Source organism: Corvus brachyrhynchos, unplaced genomic scaffold, assembly GCF_000691975.1.
Source record: "Corvus brachyrhynchos isolate BGI_N302 unplaced genomic scaffold, ASM69197v1 scaffold310, whole genome shotgun sequence".
NCBI lineage: Eukaryota > Metazoa > Chordata > Aves > Passeriformes > Corvidae > Corvus > Corvus brachyrhynchos.
This window is the reverse complement of record NW_008236213.1, coordinates 3,489,758-3,510,434: the sequence shown is the minus strand read 5'-3', so window position 1 is coordinate 3,510,434 and position 20,677 is coordinate 3,489,758. Positions and strand designations below refer to the sequence as shown.

At 40.0% G+C, this 20,677-nt stretch overlaps 1 protein-coding gene and 1 long non-coding RNA gene across 4 annotated transcripts; one reads left to right on the top strand and one right to left on the bottom strand.

The window, feature by feature from the left end:
- Positions 1-2,113: 2,113 nt before the first annotated feature.
- GPX8 (glutathione peroxidase 8 (putative)) lies at positions 2,114-6,855 on the top strand. 3 transcript variants are annotated; one of them, XM_017744276.1, is made up of 4 exons: positions 2,155-2,430; positions 3,042-3,303; positions 5,330-5,514; positions 6,110-6,855. In XM_017744276.1, exons 1-3 carry the CDS (start codon positions 2,224-2,226, stop codon positions 5,491-5,493), a joined length of 633 nt encoding a protein of 210 aa, XP_017599765.1. In that variant the 5' UTR covers positions 2,155-2,223; the 3' UTR covers positions 5,494-5,514; positions 6,110-6,855. The 3 variants fall into 3 exon arrangements, with proteins under 3 accessions (XP_017599771.1, XP_017599765.1, XP_008641293.1); XM_008643071.2 differs by lacking the exon at positions 6,110-6,855 and having other exon boundaries at positions 2,157-2,430; positions 5,330-5,928; XM_017744282.1 differs by lacking the exons at positions 3,042-3,303; positions 6,110-6,855 and having other exon boundaries at positions 2,114-2,430; positions 5,330-5,422.
- On the bottom strand, positions 6,057-12,056 carry LOC108449120. Its single transcript, XR_001865236.1, has 2 exons — positions 11,971-12,056; positions 6,057-6,229 (listed from the first exon to the last, which is right to left on the bottom strand). It is a non-coding gene; the product is annotated as an uncharacterized LOC108449120 (long non-coding RNA).
- Between the last annotated feature and the right edge of the window lie 8,621 nt (positions 12,057-20,677).

Sequence of the window (20,677 nt, the reverse complement as noted above, 5' to 3'; positions counted from 1 at the left end):
ACACCAAACACCCAGATTAGCCAAGGCTTAGTGTCATCCCGTCCCTTCGCGCTGTTTATAGTTCTGCCGTGCCCTTGCCTAGGAGCAACAGCCGGGCTGAGGAAGGCTCCGGCAGACGGTCAAACGCGCAAAGAAGGAGAGAGGAGATGGAGCAAAACGGTGCAAAACAAATGTTTCTGTTCAGATAGGTACAGCTGAATCAACGGCGGCACAGAAAACCTGTGGCAGGGGAAGAAAAAAAACCCACAACCTAAATTTGTGTCTCTCGTGCACTAAAGATACATGAATGGCTTTTGAGGGCCCAAGGCACCTTCAGCCCCAAAGCAGCGCAGGCTTAGAGGTCTGGTGGTTCCTGAGAGAGGGACACTGGGCAAACCCACATGTTGTCTGCCTGGAACCAGGCAGGTTCTCTGATCTCCACTCAAAAAAGGTCTTAGATCTCTTCTGATTTCTGAACCTTCTCACCACCACTGCAGCTTGTTCATGTCATTATTTTTAATGTTGTCTTGTACTTTTTAATGTATTAAGGGATACTAACTAAAGATTAAATCACTTTTTAAAAATTTTCTTTTGATCAAATTCATTCATAGATCAGTTTGTGTCAGAAAACCATAAAACCTGAAAAATTATCCCAACTTAAAATGTAAGAGCCCAGACAATATTAAACAATGTATTTTGTTTTTCAAACAGATTTTAAGCAAGGTTTTAGTTCAGAGTAACAACAGGAGACACAGCTAATATAATGGGCTTCTGGTAATTATTAGGTACACCAGTAAATATTTATAATATATGAAGTTTTGTTTGGTTTGTTCAGTTCTGAAATAATATTAGATGCAAATTGCAAACATTTGAGCTGGAGCTTAGACATCAGGATGTTGCATGGATTTTCTGTAACCAAACACATTTGATCTTGTCTTTAAGGTCAGCATTAGTCACCTGTGCTTGCTCGTTGAGGACACCTTCATTCATTTCAGCACAGAACTCTGTGCTTTTTCTGTCTCTGCCATCAAAACACCATGCTCACAGGCCTCACTCCCAGGCACAGATGAAGCCTAATATGTCCTCAGATACAAATATTGAAATTTCACAGTGTTTCCTAAGCAGCTCTCTGTTATGTAGAACAGTGTGAAGCTCTCTATATAGTCTTGTTAAACAAAATGAATGTGGATTTTAGCTATTTAGAGATTATAGCAAGAATTTAACGCATCACTATGATAGTGTATGAATCAGTGATACTGGTAGTACTACTGAAAAGGAAGAAACAACCAGATTCCAGGTTTTACATTCAGAAAAGCCCCTTCTGATTCCATCCTTTAAAATGCAACCTCTAAGTGCAGCAAAAAATCAGGGTGACAAAGAAAACCCACTGAGACAGAAATCACTCTTAATGGTGGTTTGCACTGGGAGGGACAGGGAGTAAGCAGAGACTCACAAGCAGCAAAACACCACTGGAACTGCTTGGCTTACACCTGAGACCTCTCAGCTAACTCTTCTCTCATGCAGACCTTCAATCTTACCATCTCAGTACATCTCGTTGCCAGGTAGCCAGTAGCAATTAAGAAAGCAACCCATTTTCCATTATCATCCCCACTCTCATTGCAAAAGAATCTACACTGTATTATCTTCCTTTATGACAGCCTATTGCCGAGGAGTTTTTCTCTGCCCCATGTGCTGAAAAGGGTTTTGCACAGCTGCCTGTGATCCCAGAGCAGCTGATGGGATGCAGGGCTGAGTTTGTAAACAAGGTGGTTTCAGCCCTCCTGCATTTTTTCTTCCTGAACAGCTGTCCCCCAGACTGCTTCTCCAGGTCTGCCTGATAACACAGCTGCCTCCTGCTGAGCAGCTCTGTCAGATACACTCCGAGAGCCCGGGGGATGTGCTGAAGCTGCTCTACAGCTTCACGCTTGGCCACAGCAGCTCTCAAGACAGTGCAAACAAACACTGGAGTATCCCACAGAGGTCAGTTAGAGCATTCAGCATCCTTAGGTGGTGGGTACACCCTTCATTCATTTCTTTCCCCCTCCCTCCCCCTTCCCCCCGAAAGGTCCCGATACTTTACGTAAGAGCTCAGGAGCCCAGCAGGCACTGTGATATGTAACAGCTGGTTTGCAACAGGGACAAAAATGAGAAGCTTGTTCTTTCCGGTCTGAGCTGAGAGTCTCATATTTCAGCTCCGCCTTCACATTCCAGGCCTACCCAGGCTACTCTCAAAAGATTTCGAAAATGGAGCCTCTCACAACTAGTTATCCTCTGAAATACTCAGTGCCCAAAGCCAGGGTCTTTGTTGTCTTCCTGTCAATGGTTTTGTGTACCACCATTCTCTGCCTGCTGCAACTCAGGTTTTTTAAACCTAAAATCAAAGATTTTTATTCTTTTGAAGTCAAGGATTCACGAGGAAGGATCATTTCCTTGGAGAAGTACAGAGGGAAAGTAAGTTATTATTTCACTTTTTCTGCCTTGAATCTTTACTGACAGAAAATGTGTACATTTCTAGGTAAATAAAAGGTTTGGTTATGGGAGTTTTTTGGCAGAGATTTGTGCTAAATTCCTGCTCTTCACACAGTAAACTGGAGAAAATTTGTTTTATCTAGGCCTGCTCCAGGAATTAAGTATTAGATCTAATAAATCAAGGAAAGAAATCATATTATTTATAGACCAATGCAGCCTAAAAGGCAAACTGGTGTATTTTAATCTTAGTTTGGAACACTGGTTTTGGATTTTAGAAATTCATCTCGTAAGTATGATTTTAGTGCATGTCCTAAATATCTGCTTTTTTAAATGCTTATATTTAAACAAAGCTGTAAAAAATAAGTTTATCAGTTTACTGGATTTTTACAACAGATTGTTTGGATGTAATTATCTTCAGCTGCTTTCATCATTATCTGTTTTATCTGTTTAATGAAACGATGATCAGACAGATTAAGTTTACCTTTCTGACAGGAACCATCTCGGTAATGAGAGATGCCATTTTAAGATTTAATTGTGATCTCTACAATATCTGTAGGCTTTTTCCTTACTATTCTAACTTTATTTTTCTGAAGGCAACTTTGGTTGTAAACGTGGCCAGTTACTGCCAATACACAGACAAAAATTACATCGCACTGCAAGAGCTACACAGAGAGTTTGGTCCCTCCCACTTCACTGTGCTGGCGTTTCCCTGCAACCAGTTCGGAGAATCAGAGCCTAGTTCAAGCCAGGAAATAGAATCTTTTGCCAAAGGAAACTATGGAGTAACATTCCCTGTTTTCCACAAAATCAAGATCCTAGGATCAGAAGCAGATCCCGCCTTTAAATTTCTAATAGGTAATTGTTTTCTTTTATGTATCAAGCTGCCTGTGACCATGGTACTCTTACTGAAGCCAGGCTGAGTGTTTTTGTCAGGGAACATTGAAGTCTTCATAAACTAGGGAGGGAAACAGGCTCTCAACATACAATTACTCTCATTGCAATCTGGATATCAAAACTATGGGCAGAAGAACAGTATCCTGAAAACATCAGTTTCTCCTCACTGCTTGTAAAAACAGCCTACTCTGACCAGCCCAGCTAGAAACATCCGTTTTGTGGGTGTATAAACTTGGGTCCAAAGATTTCCACCTACAAAATCCCATTACAAACCATGTGATTTTTATTTTAAAAAGGCTTTTATTATGAACAAAACTGTAGTTATGGGGATCACAAAATTACTGGAAGATTTTATATAAACACATGCAGATGAGATTCCTTTCTTAGCAGAGTCATATGTCCACCTTTACATAAACTGTACTGTAAAGCAGGATTATATGTACTAGTTATATATAACCACTGAGAGAGATAGATAGATAGATAGATAGATAGATAGATAGATAGATAGATAGATAGATACAAAGTTAGATAGAACCACTGATTTGTATTAATTTTTCATGTGAACTTCAGGGCCTAGCCCACAAAATCCTGCATGAATACAGGGAGCATTTACAGACTAAGAGCCTCATATACTCAGAAGCAGAATTAAATTCTCTTGTCTCAGTTGATCAAAGATCTCATAGACTTAAAGCCAACTTGAAAAGCCTCTCTGAATTTTTCTGAGTTTTGACCAGGCCTTTGAACCATATTGATACATGAAAGAAAGAATAGCTTAAACAATCCTTTTCTAACACACCATTTTAACTAGAAAAAAAAGTAACAGAAAGCCCAAACCTGTATTCAATCTCCTTGCCCTCCATTCCACTCTCTCATAGTGCCTCTTGTCAGAAAACTATTACAATATCCAAATGAAATCTTTTCTAGAACACTTAAGTGTTGCTTCTTGCCATATCCTCTATGATACCTCCTATGTACTTGAAAATTGTTATTATTGAGTAGTCATTTAAGTGGTCACCATTGTCATTGTAACTGTGTTTGTTCCTTCCTTCTCTTAGGCATGCTACACAGACCTCAGGTAGCTTTGTCTCCCTGAGTTGCCAGATGTCCGGTGGAATTATTGAGTGTTTTCTCTCTGTTCTTTACAGAAGAGACTAGAGCACAAAGGCACCAGCTGTGTGTGGTGAATCCAGATTCTAAATATCAGTGCAATCAGTGTTAAACATTAATACCTATAAAGGCAAAAAAATTGCTCAGCATTTTCTTATTTGACATGCTGTTCACCCGCAGGAAGGAGAAAGAACCTTTGGTACTTAAATATTTTGAAACAAAGTTTTCTCTTCCTGCATTCCTGTGTCTCACATTAAATTACTGTGGATTTTCAATTAAAGTATCTGTTTTCTTCATGTAGCTGTTTTGACAATCAGAAGGTTGAACATCTTCATGCTATACCACCCTTTTGTGCCTGTGACTACTAGCAACAGGATGAAAACAGGACTGTCAGATAATCTAGTGCAAAGTTAGTCCCCTTGCTGCACAAGTGTGGTGTCAAACTTCAATCCATTGCTTCAAAAAATCAGTTTAGGGTCTGGCACCATTCCCAACCAAACACTTGTTCTCCACTCAAAATCTACTGTAGTTTTTTGTGAAAGTAGCCTAATTAAGCCATCACCCATACAACTTCCTGCTCCCATTTTACTTCCCCAAAACTGGCATAAAACTGGGGATTCCCTGAATAAATATGCAGCCCTTGTATCCTCTTCCCTAGGAAGCATACCACAGTAAAAGTAGGAACTCTCAAACAGTTTCACAGGAAGAGGGGAGCATCATTCACCTCCCACTTTTCAAATCATTAACAGCAACCAGTAAATCCACACCCAGCAAATAATATGGTGGGATTACTTCAGCATAAATAGTCAAAGAATCAGTGTGGGGCATGGAGACAATTCCAGGTGTAAGTCACTATAATTATCTGATTTCATTCTTACAGATTCCTCAAAGAAAGAGCCTCGATGGAATTTCTGGAAGTACCTTGTCAGCCCTGAGGGTAAAGTTGTGAAATTCTGGAGACCCGAAGAGCCAATAGAAAGTATCAAGCCAGAAGTAACGTCATTAATCAGGCAGATAATCATGAAAAAAAGAGAAGACCTCTGAAAAGGCCATTCAACACCATGGGTATGCAGCCTTTCTACATTCCTGGGAAATGTTGCTAGAAGCTAAACCATCAGGTGATTTTGCTGCTCTTTAGCAGTGGTGTTTGCAATGTCCATTAATGCTGGATTGGCTCCCGCAATGGCCATAAGAATGACTGAGGTTACTGACAGGACAAGGCACTTGGTGCCTTGCAGGGAGGGACTGTCAATCTGCATAAGGGGTTTATGATTTTTTTTTTTTAATTGCTGACAATAGCTAATTAAAATTGTCACCAGAAGGGAGATAGTTAGAAAGAAAGTTTATTTTAAAATTACTTGTTATTTACACAGGGTTTTTTTCCCACCTACCAGTAACAAAGAGGTTCTTATATTCCATTAACACATAATTGCTCTGTTATGAAAGAAAAGAGGCCCAGTGACAGCCATAGCAGGGTTTCTAGAGACAAATGTAACTGAAGATACCAGCTTTGCAGTATCTTCTCAAGGAAGACTACTGAACTGTGAAGCTGTCAGTTGCAAAAAAATTGTACATAGAAAGTAAGATTATTAAAAGAAGAAAAAAAATTGAAACAAAATGTTTGCTTGCTTGCTTTATATTTTGATTATTTTACTTTCAGTTTTACAACACCTTTAAACTCTTCAGCCTTCTCCTCACATTTGTGCTGAAGAGCAGTGCCTCAGACATGATCTCCTTTCCTGCTGGATTCCTTCTCTTCTGACCTGGATGAAGGCAGGGCCTGTGTAAATATACATGGTTGTTTACAGAAGGATTCAAGGGGCAACAAAAATCAAGAGCCCAGCACTCTAACAGACATCTTTCTGACACAGTCCAAAACAATGCTCCTCAGTCACCCACCTACCTCATCTCTAGAATAAAATGGCAATCTTCAAGTAGAGGTAGAAGAAGGGGCTGAAGGTTCATGGCTGAATCCCCACTCTTCTCACCTTGCAACCTCCCCAGTCCTGCATGTAACTGCAAACCCATTTCCAGTTCTGTCCCACTGTTCTATTACAAACTGCCAAGTGTTTTGATTTATCTCTTTGAAGAAGGGAGATAGCAAATATAATTAAGAAACCTCACTCCAGCTGCCCATGTCTTGAAGGAGGGCTGAGAAAATAGAAATGAGAAAAAACTGTCTCAGTGGAGTTTTCTATATGAAAAGAATGGATAGAATTAGTTCTGTTCTCTTGTAAGACTAACAGTGATTGAAAATACCTAAAGTGCTTCAAAATTTTTTTCCAGAAACAGCCACTTAACTGTATTAAAAGGCGAGAAATTCAAAAGAAATTAAAAAAACAACAAACAAATGAGGGGTCTTTTTCATTCACTTATTGAATTAATCGAGAATTTCACAAAAAAATATTTACGAAGATTGAGTGATGGTACTGATGTGGAAGATTAAACAAAGTCACTCTCAATAATGACAGAGATCTTTTTGGAGAGGAACTCAAATTTAATGCATGATAATTTTATCCACTTACACTTTCGGAGTCCAGTTAAGGACTATGCAAGGGTCTCATTAGACCAAATGAGTCTGCTGCTAGTGTTTTAGACCAGCCTCTGCACTGTTAGCCATTAACCTGCAAGATTCCACATCAAATCTGTCAAGACAGTGCCTGTTCTTACGCTGAGATCCTGTATTTTACTCCAGTTGCCTCCTGCATGTACAGTTCCAGCCCTGAGAACACATAGTGGGACATAACAGGTGATTTTTGTCATACATCTCTGCTGCTTTGGAGCAGGCTACAGTCATGTAACTGCGTGGCAGGACACACTGTTTTGCCCTTAAGAGGTGGATATCTTAACTTGAAAATGTACAAGTCTAAAACATGCATGTCTGCTCATGTGCACTGCTAAAGCTCCCTGGTTTTTGCATCACTGAATAAAAAAAGGGTAGGTATAAAAATATGTTGGGTGCTGTTAGAGGAAGACCTGAAAAAAAAAATGCTTATTTTAGTCCTGGTACTGCCTGAGAGTTATTCAGCATGTGGGAAATTTCACCTGGGTCCTTAAAACACTCAAGACAAACAGTGCAGTATAATTTTCTAGTTTGAAAGGTATCAGGAAGGGAAGGAGGGAAGGAAATGTGTACGCTTCGTTTGTGACTCGCTCACTAAAGCTCATATTGTTTTTCAGAGGACACAGTGTAATCTTGAATATCTCAATGCCAGTATTAAGATCAAGTGTCTTTCCTGGTATTCAGAAATAGCATGTGATATTAGCGAGCAAGTGGACAGAATTACTTAACTCACGCCTTCCTGAATCATGTCCACTCCACAGTCCTAGAAAAAGAAGATTTTGTCTGAGAAAACAGTCATTGAGCTTCTCATTTCGCTATTTAGTCACAGTGCACTACAACCATCTTCTGAAGAGATTTCAATATAGGTACTGTTCAGTCCTGATTGTACACAGTTTAAGTTTTTCAAAATTCACTGTTAATTAACATTCCTCAACAAATTAACATACCTCCTTAACAGAAACTCAGTGTGTTTGTATTACTTATATATCATCATGAGACATGCCAGCTCTTCCAACATAATGTTTAGGGCAGATCATTGATAAGCTAATCACTCCATTCTTAAAACTAAGTTACCAGTTATCTGAGGTAAAAATAAAGCATCTTTAATGGCCAAATCTATGCAAACTTGGAAAGGCAAATAAGTAAAATGGAAGTAAGAATACTATTGTATAAATACACATTTATTTATAGTCAAAAGGCAAGAAAGTAGTATGAGTGCATGTCTGCATAAATATTCACTTAGAGTTAATTTTAAATACAACATATAAAAATACAAAGTCCAAATTTTTAAACAGATTGAAACCTATTTCTTGGATTCTTAAATAATCTCCCCAATTTAAGATTAAACTACCCTCCTATAATGTTTAACAAAGATCAGTCCATGAGTGTCAAAGTTATTTCATCTTCATTTGAGCATAACCTATTGGATCTTTCTTCCTAACCCTTCATTCCCATCTCAAGCTTCCTTCACTCCTTAGGTCTGACATATCCTTATTTTTTCAAACAGATACCATTTAATTGCGAGCTTCTCTTTCCAAAAAGTTGCTTGGGAGTGAAAATATTCTAAATCCATTTCAGTCACCAGTAGTACATGTTCCTGTAAATTCAAGTACTGTCACAAAGTACTTGTTTGCTGAGCCAACACATCGGTGTTCCTTCAAACATTTAATGGTATAAGAGAAACATACTCATATAGGGTTCAAACCCAAAACTGTTACTTAGTATTTACATAATTCAGTAGATTGTTTATAAACCAGTTGGGGTAGCTGTATAACTGTGTGAAATACAACTACACTTACTTTTATACTCTCGGTTACACTTTATTTTATACCCTACATTCACTCAGTCTGTATAACCTAGCACAGCTCCCTTCAGTCAGGGGAACTAGGCAGGCATTGGACCAGCTAGGGACCTATGAGATATTTATAACAACAGTGTTTATATTCTTGTTTTGACAGTGATGTATGTGCTAATCTGACAGTGTAGTCAGTTGCTGGTGTGTGAGGAACAGCTAACTAACAATACACTGCCTAATCACCGCACACAACAGTGGGATCACCGTGACTCTGCAGCCTTCACCAACACTGGTGCTCTTTCTCTTCACTGTCCCAGCTACATGCAGCAGCACCTACACAAAACAAGTAACAACAAAGAGTTTCTGCTGCACTCTGTAGATGCCTAAAGCACCAGGACAAGGATACTATTAACACTCTGTTCACTGTGGCAGTATGTTTGGCAGAAGCTTGCAGTGTAACATGAATCAAAAAGATTGATATGCTTCCAGCCTTTATTCTTCTTGGTCTTGTGTACTGTTCACACTGTGTGGCTGGAGAGACAATATGCAGTTTTTTTAATGCATTGATGTTCACAAATTATATTATCTGAAGAAGCAATGAGAGAGGAAAAACTCTAAGCCTGACTTTTTAATACATATACAATGGAAAGGTAATTATTTTTCAGATACATAATTAAGGAAGTTAGTGAAAGTGACTGTAAGCCTTTGGGGCCTTTCATTACTCAATTAAAAACAACAAACAAACAAAAAACACCTCCCAAAAAACTATCAAGTTGCATTTGCCAAATATTACTATTAGAAAAACTAAAATCAAATTTTAAAATGCATGTAAAGTTTTTAACTGTGCTGCTTTTGTTTTTAAAAACCTCCCAGGAGCTTAAATTTTTTTGAAATATTTGAATTATTTACCTGGTTCAGGTATGTAAAAACATCCTGTTACCTTGGTATCTAAAAGTAGATGAACACCAGAGTCTAAATTCATCAAAAATTCTCACAGTTGTTAGAACAATGGAAATACAAAATACCACTTATATTTGCCTGACAGTCAAAAAAAATCAATAATAAGGAGGAACAAAAAGATTTCTCATACAAAAGTAGTGGCTTTCCATTTTGATGACCAAGGTATGTGGGAAAAGAGAGCAGCTGCATGTTAGCTGCTGTCAGAATTTCAAGCAGCCAACAAACACTGCCGCCCCATCACACACAGTTGCACCACCTCCATTCCTGGAGCCCAAATCCCAGCACCTTCCGAAGGAACTGCCTTGAAACAGCGGTGAGCAGCCCTGCAGCAAATGACAGTGTAGCAGTGACTGCTGCATTAGGTACAGCAGTCAACTAGCAATACACTGCCTACCAGACACAGAGTCCTTACGAGGGAGATGCCTCCTGCAATAATATGCCTGGAAATATTTGTCATTTTCTCCCTAAATTCAGTGTTATTCACCTGTTTTAAGGTTCATGTTTCAACATGTATATATACAAGTTCAAACAGTATATACTGTCTAGAAATAAATGTCACAGATACGTGCCTGACTCAGGAATACCAGAATAAGAGCAGTAGTATAAACCCTGTGTGGAGTTCCCAGACTGTCCAAAAGGAACTGGATACTGTTGCAAACAGTTTCTTGCCTTAGTTGTAGGACTACCAGTATAGTGTTGCCTCCACAAGTTAATTTGTATCATACACACTTCAGTCCTTTTCTCCGTGGGACATTTGCTTACAGTCACAGTCGCAACCCTGCCCTTCGTCTAAATGAGCCCATAGTCAAAAACAGTATAGTCAATTTTATTTTGAAATTAGAATTATCATTGGCTACTCCATAGTGCAATTTACCTGTAGGTTACAAGCCACAGGATACCTCTATTTACAGCCACCTAATGGAAAATGAGTAAAGGTTTCAGGATTGAAGCTCATCAATTTAGTCTGCATGGAGGTAAAATTTTACCTCCAACACCCATTTTGTTGAAAGTCCTTTGAAGTCAAGCTGGAAAGGAGGTACTGAGTTAGACACTTTGTACAAAAGCCAATTAATACTGTATTTGAAGCCTTCACTTTGTTCCTTCAGAATTGGTCTTAAATCACTCAAAATAAATCTTACCTCAATACAAAACAAAACATAAAACATTTACTTCCTTGAGTGGTGATGCTGTTAGCAGCCACAGAAAGTACTGGTTAATTGAGTTCTCCTTGTTCCACAGCAAGAGGAGGCCACCTCTGAGTTTTCTGTGATGCTTTTGAATGAAACAATATGGAGTACAGCTAGCAGCTGTGGACACATCAGAGACGACAGCCAGCTAACATGCACTGCCACACTGTTACAATCTCTTCAGTTTTGGCCATTAGTTCCCCTTCACCACCAACCCTAAAGTTTTGTCTCCTAGAACTCAGTCATTGCCCACTGCAGCAACATGGCTTTTCCCTAAGGGGTTATTTATATAAGATATATACGTTGAAGCAACGTTCTCAGCACGCTAGAGGTTACATTTCTATATTGCCGTTATATCTAATGGCACACTGCTTATCGCTTGTCTCAGTGTTTTTCAGTATGGTCAATCCCACCACCACCTTTATTTCCCAGTCCATCAGTTCGTATGTTGCAGTCTTACCTGGTTTTGTGATTTATGTCAACTCATTAAGACACAAGCTGCTTGTATTTTGCCTATTGATTACTGTTAAGCAATTATTTTTGTGATTAATAAGTTTCCTACCTAGGTTCTTTCTGCACTTGTGAGTTCTTTGTTGTCTCCCTCATCATTTACCACCCTCAAAACGTGGATAAGTGAGCTTGTAGTTCCAATGGAAAGAGAGCTCTGCAAATCTATACAACCCCTTCAACCAGGTCAGGTAGCTTTTGCTTTTGAAGAGTAAGCAGTCCCTCTAGTGCACTAGGAGAGAAGCCCAAAGGTGTTTTTGTTTCCTCCCCTGAACAGATGTCAGTTTACCACAACTTGTGATTTTCTGGTATGGCAGATGCTACACTTGAGAAAGTGTGATAAGGATTAATAGAAAATAATAAAAAGTACGTGTTGTGGGTTTTTTTTCAAAAATGCTTATTTTCCATGCTTTCATTCCCTCCTCCCTCCCTCCCTCCCCCAGAAGTGTACAGTGGAACCCTCAGATCAGTGTGTACAAAGGAGCGCAAGTGTCTGTGCCGATCCTTACCTTAGACGCTCTCCGTGGGCTTCTGCTCCACTTCAGGTCTTTTCCAAGTGTTCTCATCGCGTCATGCTCGAAAAAAAACACAGAGACACAACTCACAGGACTTGTGCTCCAGATCCTTCCCCAGCTTTGTTGCCATTCTCTGCCCTTTTCTTCAGCACATGCTGCACGCAAAACCCCTCGCGTCTCACATCAGCTGTTTCCCACTGACGCTTCGCCTGCTGTGAGGAGCCGGGCACCACCGCTCAGGGAGCGAGGTCTGAGGGGCAGTGCCTCTCTGAGGCACTCAAGCCAGGCTGTCCGAAACGGAGAGCTGAGTGCAGTGCCGTTTTCTCAGAGCCGAGACTGAGCAAACGGCATCGCAGCCCCTGTGCACACTTGTCTTACATGACAGCAAAGGCAGAAGTTGCAGGAGAAAATGGGAAGAATCACTTAATGCTAGCAGATGAGTTCCTTATGCATGTGTGTTATGGATTTTGCATGCCAGAGGGACAATACACATACTTAGGCACACACTTCACACTAAGAAAACCTGAGCACAACTTCAAGAGAGCAAAGGTAAAACATGGTTTTTTGAAAGATAAGGTTTAGTTAAATCAAAAGAGTTAGAAAAAGAAGAATTACTGGTACATTTAATTTGTGTCTTTTTTTCAAAGTAAGTTGAGAACCATTGTTTCAGTACTTGTCATAGTTGTCACAGAATTTGGAGTGACACCACCCAGGTTTTCAAGAGACAGGTGCAGACAAACACACAGCATGTAAAAGAGCCCATTTTCCCTATTTCTGTATTTTGGATCTAAGAAACAGCATTAAAATTGTTCTTTTCTGAGTAAGAAACAGAGTCCCATTTTTTAAAATATGCTGAAAGTATTCTTCACTTTCTTACTGCTTCCAGAAAACAGGAGAGATTTTTCTAAATTTTCCATTGGAAAATAATCATTTGAACCAATAAAAAAAAATATTCTGCAAAAATCTTCTTATGTAATTTCTTATTTCCCACCTAATTCTATTTTTCAGCTTCACACTTCACATCTGCAGCAAAACACCGTGTAAGCAAGATGACGATATTTTTATTGATGCATGTGTAATAAGCAATAATTAAATATCAGATGATAGAGTTGTTTTGCCGAGTCAAAGTAAAACTCCTTCAAAAATTGCCACCTTATTACTTCCCTTTGTGTTGGTAAGGACGCAACTAAGCACACCCAGCATACAAAGAGGCTGGGTCACTCAGCACCTTCTTAATGCTTTCTGTAAAACAAACAGCACACAAGGCACTGCTAGCATAGCTTCACAAAGGATTGTTTGCAATGCTTCAGTTGCTCGTTTAACTGAATGTGAGTTTTTTCCTACAAGACTAACGTTTAACGAGCACGGCCAAATATCGTCACCCTGCCTAACAGCAGACTCTGGCATGCACTGCAAAGCCAGCTCGCTTGAACACTCAATAAATCACCAACACTCAACTGAAGTGTATTGAACTATTACCTATCAGACCAGTGTTTGAGGCTCTCAACAAAACTTTTTCTCACACTGAAAATTTCTTTCAGACGTAACCGTGCAATTTGTTTGATAGAGGGAAGAAAGAGCTTGCAGTTGAGAACTATATGGCCGTAAACTGGAATAAAAATCAAAAGTCTTTCAAAGTCAACAAGGTTTTGTTCGAGAGAACTAGGATTAATTAATGCCGAGCAATTCATTAAAGAGTAAATACTACGACCCACTGCAACTGGTGTTACAAGCAGTGATTCCTACCTGTGAACCTTCAACTCATCCATGCACACATGCACCATGAACATATTATAAGAAAAGATCTGGAGGTTTTTCTACAAAATTTCTACTGAACACTGATTAGCAAATGGGAAATACGCCAAGACATTACATTTGGTAGCAGCCTTAAGGTAAGTAGCTGCCTAGGTGAAGTCAGTGGTAAATAAAAATAAGCAGGAGTGCCATGGGGAAGTCTGAACTTCATTGTGTTTGTTGAGGAGGATGTGTTGGATTGTTAGGAAGGTATTATAACACAAAGGATATCCTTAATACTTTCTTCTTCACTTGAAGCACATGGTATTTTGGAAATCGTATGCCGAATAAGAACTTTGTTGTCCCTTTGAGATTGTAACTGAATTTTTAACAAAGGCGATTTGTTTTAGAAAAGTTGTACACAGCTAAGTGGATCGCTTCTGTAATGCTTCCAGCACCTCACTGATGTGTCTTCAAACTGAAGTGAAGTCGTCTGGGTTAAGTGGTTTTGTTTCTTTCTCACGGTGGACTTATTTTAGGCTCCTCACTATGGAACCTATGCAGCCAATTGCTCAGCTAATTCGTTTAAATACTAGAAATGTTGCTGAAATTTTGTAGCTCACTGTAAAAGTCTTACCAAACCGATATGCAAGACACCATGTAGTTTGTCCTCACTGGCAGCAGGTGGTGCTGATATGTTGTGCCTGGTACTTCTTTAAAAGCTGGTATCCAGGTTATAAATACCATAGTAACGTTTTTTTTTTCATCCATTATCCCTAAGGTCTTTTAACATAAAATTGCCATCATCATCATATGTCAGAATTTATCGAGATAAAATACAAGTTTATAGTTTGAAGGTGAGGTTTGGACATCAACAGCAAGCCTCACAACACTATCAGAGAATTAAGCACTGACTGAAAAAACACATTTCAGGTAAAGTTGGATTCATCACATCCAGGCTGCTGAACAAGGACCACTAATACTTTTTGGACCCAAGCATTTCAGGATATGATAATGACAGTGTTCCTTGCCAAATGATTGCTGACAAGATGTGATGGTAGCTTACACCAGGTTCTGGCAAATGGGGAGATCTCAAGAGCTGGTCATAGAACATTGTTTTAAAAGCGATAGATGACATTGTCTCCGTGTCAGAGAAAGAGGGAAGTGAACAAAACTGGCCTTTAGGTAAGTTTTTAGGAAACATTTGCTTAAATAAAGGCCTAGTTTGAGAAACCTTGCTAGCTAACGAGCACAGGGACTTAGATATCAAGGGCATATTGGACTGAATACTTATCCAGAGATGATGTAGTCCTTGCCTGTAACACCCAGGATAAACTAAGAAAGGTGCAACAAATTGTGTTGAGAAAAGGATTACCGTTTAACAATGTGAGGGATCTGAATAAGATTTACCACAGGATTGAGTTTCGAAATATGTGGAAAAATTTGATGAATATATAGAGGTGAAAATTCGTTTCCATTTTGCGTTTGCAATCAAAAGAGACTTCTGGGAACCAAGGCCTCCAACTTCCTGCCAGAGGGAAAATTATGTCCTAGCTTTGTTATATGCTTACTGAGCAGAGATCCTGAGATATGGAAACATCTTAAATTTTCTTCCTGTATTTCTTCATTGTTCTCTCTAGGTTTTCAGCCGGTATACCAGAAAGATCCCAATCTTTTTGCCTGCTCAGTGCTTAAGTGCTTCTGAGTGGGTTAGAGGAGCAGTTCTCACAGCAGTACAGAAAAGACACTGGGCCTTTCTAAGTAGCTGACAGTTGCAGTAGATGGTGGTTCTCATTTATTAAAGGGGGTTTTGACCCTCAAGTATTTCTACCTGCAATAGAAAGCAAAGCAAGCAAGGGGAAGGAAAGAATCTGGAAAGAAAGAGGGACTCAATCGTGTAGCTGCTCTCATCACATCATTTCACACTGCAGTGAGCAGCTGTTGTTTAGACTCCAGAATGAAATATTGTTGACCAGGTAACTGGAATATTCTGGCAATGAACTCAAAGCTTCATTTTAGCTGTACAATGAACTCAAAGCTTCATTTTAGCTGTACAAAGGAGAGGTAATTAAGAGGACAAGAGGAGGAAATAGTTCCTTGCTTTGCTGATTCTTTGCTGGGGCTTACATTAAAGCCAACAATTAGCATCTCAGTCCAGCACTCTGCTCATTAGAAATCTCCCATTACATTTATCTTTGCCAGCACAGTATAAGTGGTTGTGAACATGAGGGGAGTGAGCTCTAGAAATAACTGTCTGCTACTACTCTTCAGATGAATCCCAAACATTAAGGAAAATTACATCTCCTATGCAAACAAGTGAGAAAACAACAACAACAACAAAAAATGTAACCGTTACTTGTGTGTTGCATTCTGTCACAGCAAGATATTATGTGCATAGACTGGCATATAAAAGATTGAATACTGTCTATATACAGTTTTTTCTGATTTTTGTCCATTTGTGCCCCACTTTCACCTGTACCTAAACCTCTTTTATTTCCAACATTAAATTTAGCAATAATGACAAGCCTGGCTGGCAAGCATACGTGAGTAGATCAGGGTTCTATTTAGCTCAGGGAGGAATTTGTGTCACCTGTCACTTTCTGGTTTTATGGGTTTAAAAAGAGAGAGGTGGAAAAAAAAGCTAAGAAAACAAGGGCACCAAGGGATTAAGTGCAGTTTGATAAATTATATTAATTTTCATGTAACACACAGTTGACTCCCAGGATTTTCAGTTTTAATGTGACCTTCAGCTTTCATAAAACAATAGTCTATTTCTTCATCAGCACACTATAGTAATTTTCTGGTTTTATTTTTCCATGGATACATCAAAAGCTGTCCTGCTAGGTCATCCATCCCAGGCCTTTCTGCTGAGTTTCGCTCTTCAGCGTATTCTCCCTTTTTTTGTGCACACTGCAAATCCGTTTCAGCACATCACTGCTGCAGTCTTAAGTCAAGGCTTCCAACATGCTGGGATCCTGTGCTGGCGTTAGGGAGTGCATACAATGTAAAACTACATTTTGTTTAGCCTTGGGTAAACTCCAACTCAACAAAATAACCTCTGGGTTCATTGCCAGCTGCCAACTGTGTGCCTAAATAATATTTCATCCTGGAATCCTGAGAGTCTGGGTTAATAAACTGCCAAAATACCACTCGGATGGGGTTCTTTCCAAAGCTTCCCTAGCAGCTTCTATTGATAGCACAATACTTATTTCTACATTACTAGTACCAAACTGCTATATGTTATTGTACAATTAAGTATTGCAAAAACTAATTATGTCTCTGAATAACTATGAATTGCAACTATATCCAAGGCTTCAGGCATCTGCTGTAGGTGATTCCTCTCATGTTGTCTTGAACACAGGGCAAGGTTTCTAACATTCTTCCCTGGATAAGGGTAATTAACTATACAGCTTAAAAAGCACTGTCATCTCTCATTGCAACTGTGTTTCACTCAAGTAATTGCTGACAGGTTCAGCTTCAACTCCTGTGACTCCCTGAAGTTCTGCTGCGTCTCCATATGATTTCCCATGGAAATAAGTCTCTGGTTTCACTGCCAAAGACTAATATTTACGGAATCGTGTCTGACTGTGTTTTCGATACAGTTGAACTCATAAGCTTTCAGTGAAAATGTTTTTCTGGGTTTGTTTTTCTGTTTCATTCTTTTAAAATTGATCCATTTACAATCATCAGATCAAAATAGATCTATACAATCAGAAAATATGCCTCACCTCCCTATCGAGATAGTGACTTCAGCAAAACAGATACGCAGTTTTTAGGTGACACAGGTTAAGTCGCGCCCTCAGTACTTTACAAACTTAATGTTGAAGATACCCAATTTGTACCTTACTCTGTAGGACATGTTCAACTATTTCAACTATTCCACTCTTTTAGGCCCCTAAACCCTTCCCTGATATTCATTGTATAGGTACATGTCAAATCATCTCTGTCAACCCACAATTCACAAAATTCCGTCCCCTCACAAGAAATACAAGTCCATTCCAGCTCTTCTCAGAGACACTATGAGTTTCTAGTCCTGCAAAGACCTTGGAACTGCGGGATTCCTGAACCTACCCAAAGGCCCACTGAGACAAAGGAGACTCTGAATTTCACCTGGAGATACAAATTTGATCACAAAATTAAAAAGAGAAGCATGCTATGAACATACACAAAAATGGAAGTGTACTAGAGACAATCAGACCAAGAACAAAATGGTATAAAAGAATTTAATAAATATCACTGTATCTGTTTTATTAATAACACATTTTACACAAAGAGGCCAGTGTGAGAGATTCAGCTACTGATTTTACCCTCATCTCTTCCTTTCCTCTTTGGTTGATATGCACCTGCTCTGCATTGCACACCCCAGAATATGATGAAGTATATGTTGGCCATTACTCTGATCATATTAGTGCATATTTGATAGCTCTAACTAGAATTCTGAAGAATATTGTATAGAAGTGCTGGGTCCCTATATCTCATCACCTGTGTAGTCATCCCTAGGGCACCAACCAATTTCGAAGAAAATAATAGGAAGAAATTTCCTAAGAGAAAAAAGAACTGAATCAGGGCTTTTAGAAAGCTGAGAAGTGGTGTGTCACAGGTTCAGTAGTGGCTGGTGCAAAATGTCCCAAGGCCACAACCTTTTGGAAGACAAAATGAAATATATTAGGAAACCACCTTCATCTATTTATTTCCACCTGAGATCCACCTGAGTTAGGGAATTACAAAGCTACTTCTTTGGTGATGGACAGAGAAAGCCCATTGGAGTAGAAGGGTAGGCATAGTTATACTGCTTTTAAGAGAAAACTCTTTGCAGACAGTAAGTAAACTGAGAATTAAACTTCTCAGGCATTCACCATCAATCTATATTAATAAATAGTCCTATGAGCTCAGGCTTAATTTAAAGTCAGATGCTTCAACACTTGAAGCAGAGAACAGATCTCCCAATTTTGAGCAAGATGGGCAATTTTCTGTTAGTAGTGTAATTCTTTTTATTGCCTCCTTCATGACTGCTAGTTCTAAACATCAACGAAGTACTGAAATGCAAAACAGTTAATTCGTGAGCTCTAGAAATGTCACTTCGGAAATAGACCCTCCCTTCTTTTAAAGTTCCCTATTCAATTATTTAGAAAACTAAGATAGCCTAAAATCATGCGAGATTCATACCTTACCACACAAACCACACAGGCAGAGCCACCGTATACTCATGTGTGATTAGGACTGAGTAGAGAGGTCCTATTAAAGCCACTGAACCCATTTGAGTACTTAGGGTTAAGAGGATGTACTAATGTTGTTTGTAGACCTCAGGCCATGGAGTCCTCCCATGCATGCCCCAGCAGCTCAGCTACTGCCCAAGCGAGCTGGGACAGGCTTCAGTAAATGGCACCTCAAAGCCGAAGTGTGGGGGGGATGCAACCAGACGCCAAAAGGATATCATTGGGCTTTGGATGTAGCTGCTGTGGAGACCGAAGAAATTAGACAACTGAATACCTTGCCTGATGTCTCAGAGAACTCTTCTGCTGTGGGACTGCTGAGGTTGTAAGAATAACAGGTACCGACTGCTACCAAAATGGTGCAGTGGCAGCAATACCACACCAGCTGGGATCCCACAAACCCCATCTGTGAGATGATTCGTGATTCATGAGGAGCCAGGGAGTGAGCCAAAAGACTCGCTCACACTCCAACAGTCCTATGTAGCCATGCATAAATCCAGTGTGGAGCGGAGACTGGTGATGGACTATCGTGGCCTGAACGAACCCAGACCACCACTGAACACTCCCATGCCAGACATGCTGGAGCTTCAGTAAGAACTGGAGTCCAAGGCAGCAAAGTGGTGCCACCACTGACATTGCAAATGCATTTTTCTCCATTCCTCTGGCATCAGAGTGTAGACCACTGTGCTTTCACCTGGAGGGGCGCGAAGTACACCTGGAACCGACTGCGCCAGGGGTGGAAGCACAGTCCCACCATCTGCCATGGACTGATGCAGGCTGCACTGGAAAAGGGTGAGGCTCCAGAACATCTGCAATGCACAGATGACATCATTGTATGGGGAAACACAGAAGGGGAAGTTTTTGGAAAAGTGGAGAAGATAATCCAGATCCTCCTGAAGGATGGTTTTGCCATAAACCCAAGTAGGTCAAGGCCTGGGACTTCAGCTTTTAGGAGTAAAATGGCAGGATGGACATTGTCAGATTTCAATGGACATGTTCAATAAAATAGCAGCTATGTCCCCACTGACCTGCAGGTAGGAAACACAGGCTTTCATAGGTGCTGTGAGGTTTGCAGAATGCATATTCGAGATCACAGTCAGGCAGTAAACCCTCTCTATCATATGACATTAAAGAAGAATGATTTCAGGTGGGGTCCTGAACAACAACAAGCTCTTGAACAAATTAAGCAGGAGGTTGTTCGTGGAGTTGTACCTGGGTCAGTCAGGACAGGACAAGATGTGAAAAATGTGCTCTATACTGCAGCCAGGGAAAATGGTCCTTCCTGGAGTCCTGGTGAATGGTATCCAGGAGACCCAACGATGAGCCCTGGAGTTCTGGCTTCAAGGATACAAAGGATCCAAGGCCTGCTACACCCCAGCTGAAAAAGGGATCCTGGCAGCTCAGGATGGGGTTTAAGCTGCCTCAGAAGTGATTGGCACCGAAGCACAGCTTCTTCTGGCATCCTGACTGCCAGTGCTGGACTAGACGCTCAAAGGGAAAGTGTCTTCCACACATCATGCCACAGATGCTACATGGAATAAACGGATTGGTTTGATCACACAGTGAGCTCAAATAGGAAACCCCAGTCGCCCAGGGATCTTGGAAGTCATCATAAACTGGCCTGAAGGTGAAAATTTCAGACTATCATCACTAGAGGAGGAAAAGGTGACACATGCTGAGGAGGACCCACACTACAACCAGCTGCCAGAAAATGAAAAGTGATGCACTGTCTTCACTGATTGTTCCCACTGTAT

Excerpts from the sequence above, each read along its gene's own strand:
- GPX8 (XM_017744276.1), top strand. The coding sequence starts at position 2,224 with ATGGAGCCTCTCACAACTAGTTATCCTCTGAAATACTCAGTGCCCAAA. Across the intron at positions 2,431-3,041 it reads TGGAGAAGTACAGAGGGAAA|GCAACTTTGGTTGTAAACGT; the intron begins GTAAGTTATTAT and ends ATTTTTCTGAAG. Across the intron at positions 3,304-5,329 it reads CGCCTTTAAATTTCTAATAG|ATTCCTCAAAGAAAGAGCCT; the intron begins GTAATTGTTTTC and ends TCATTCTTACAG.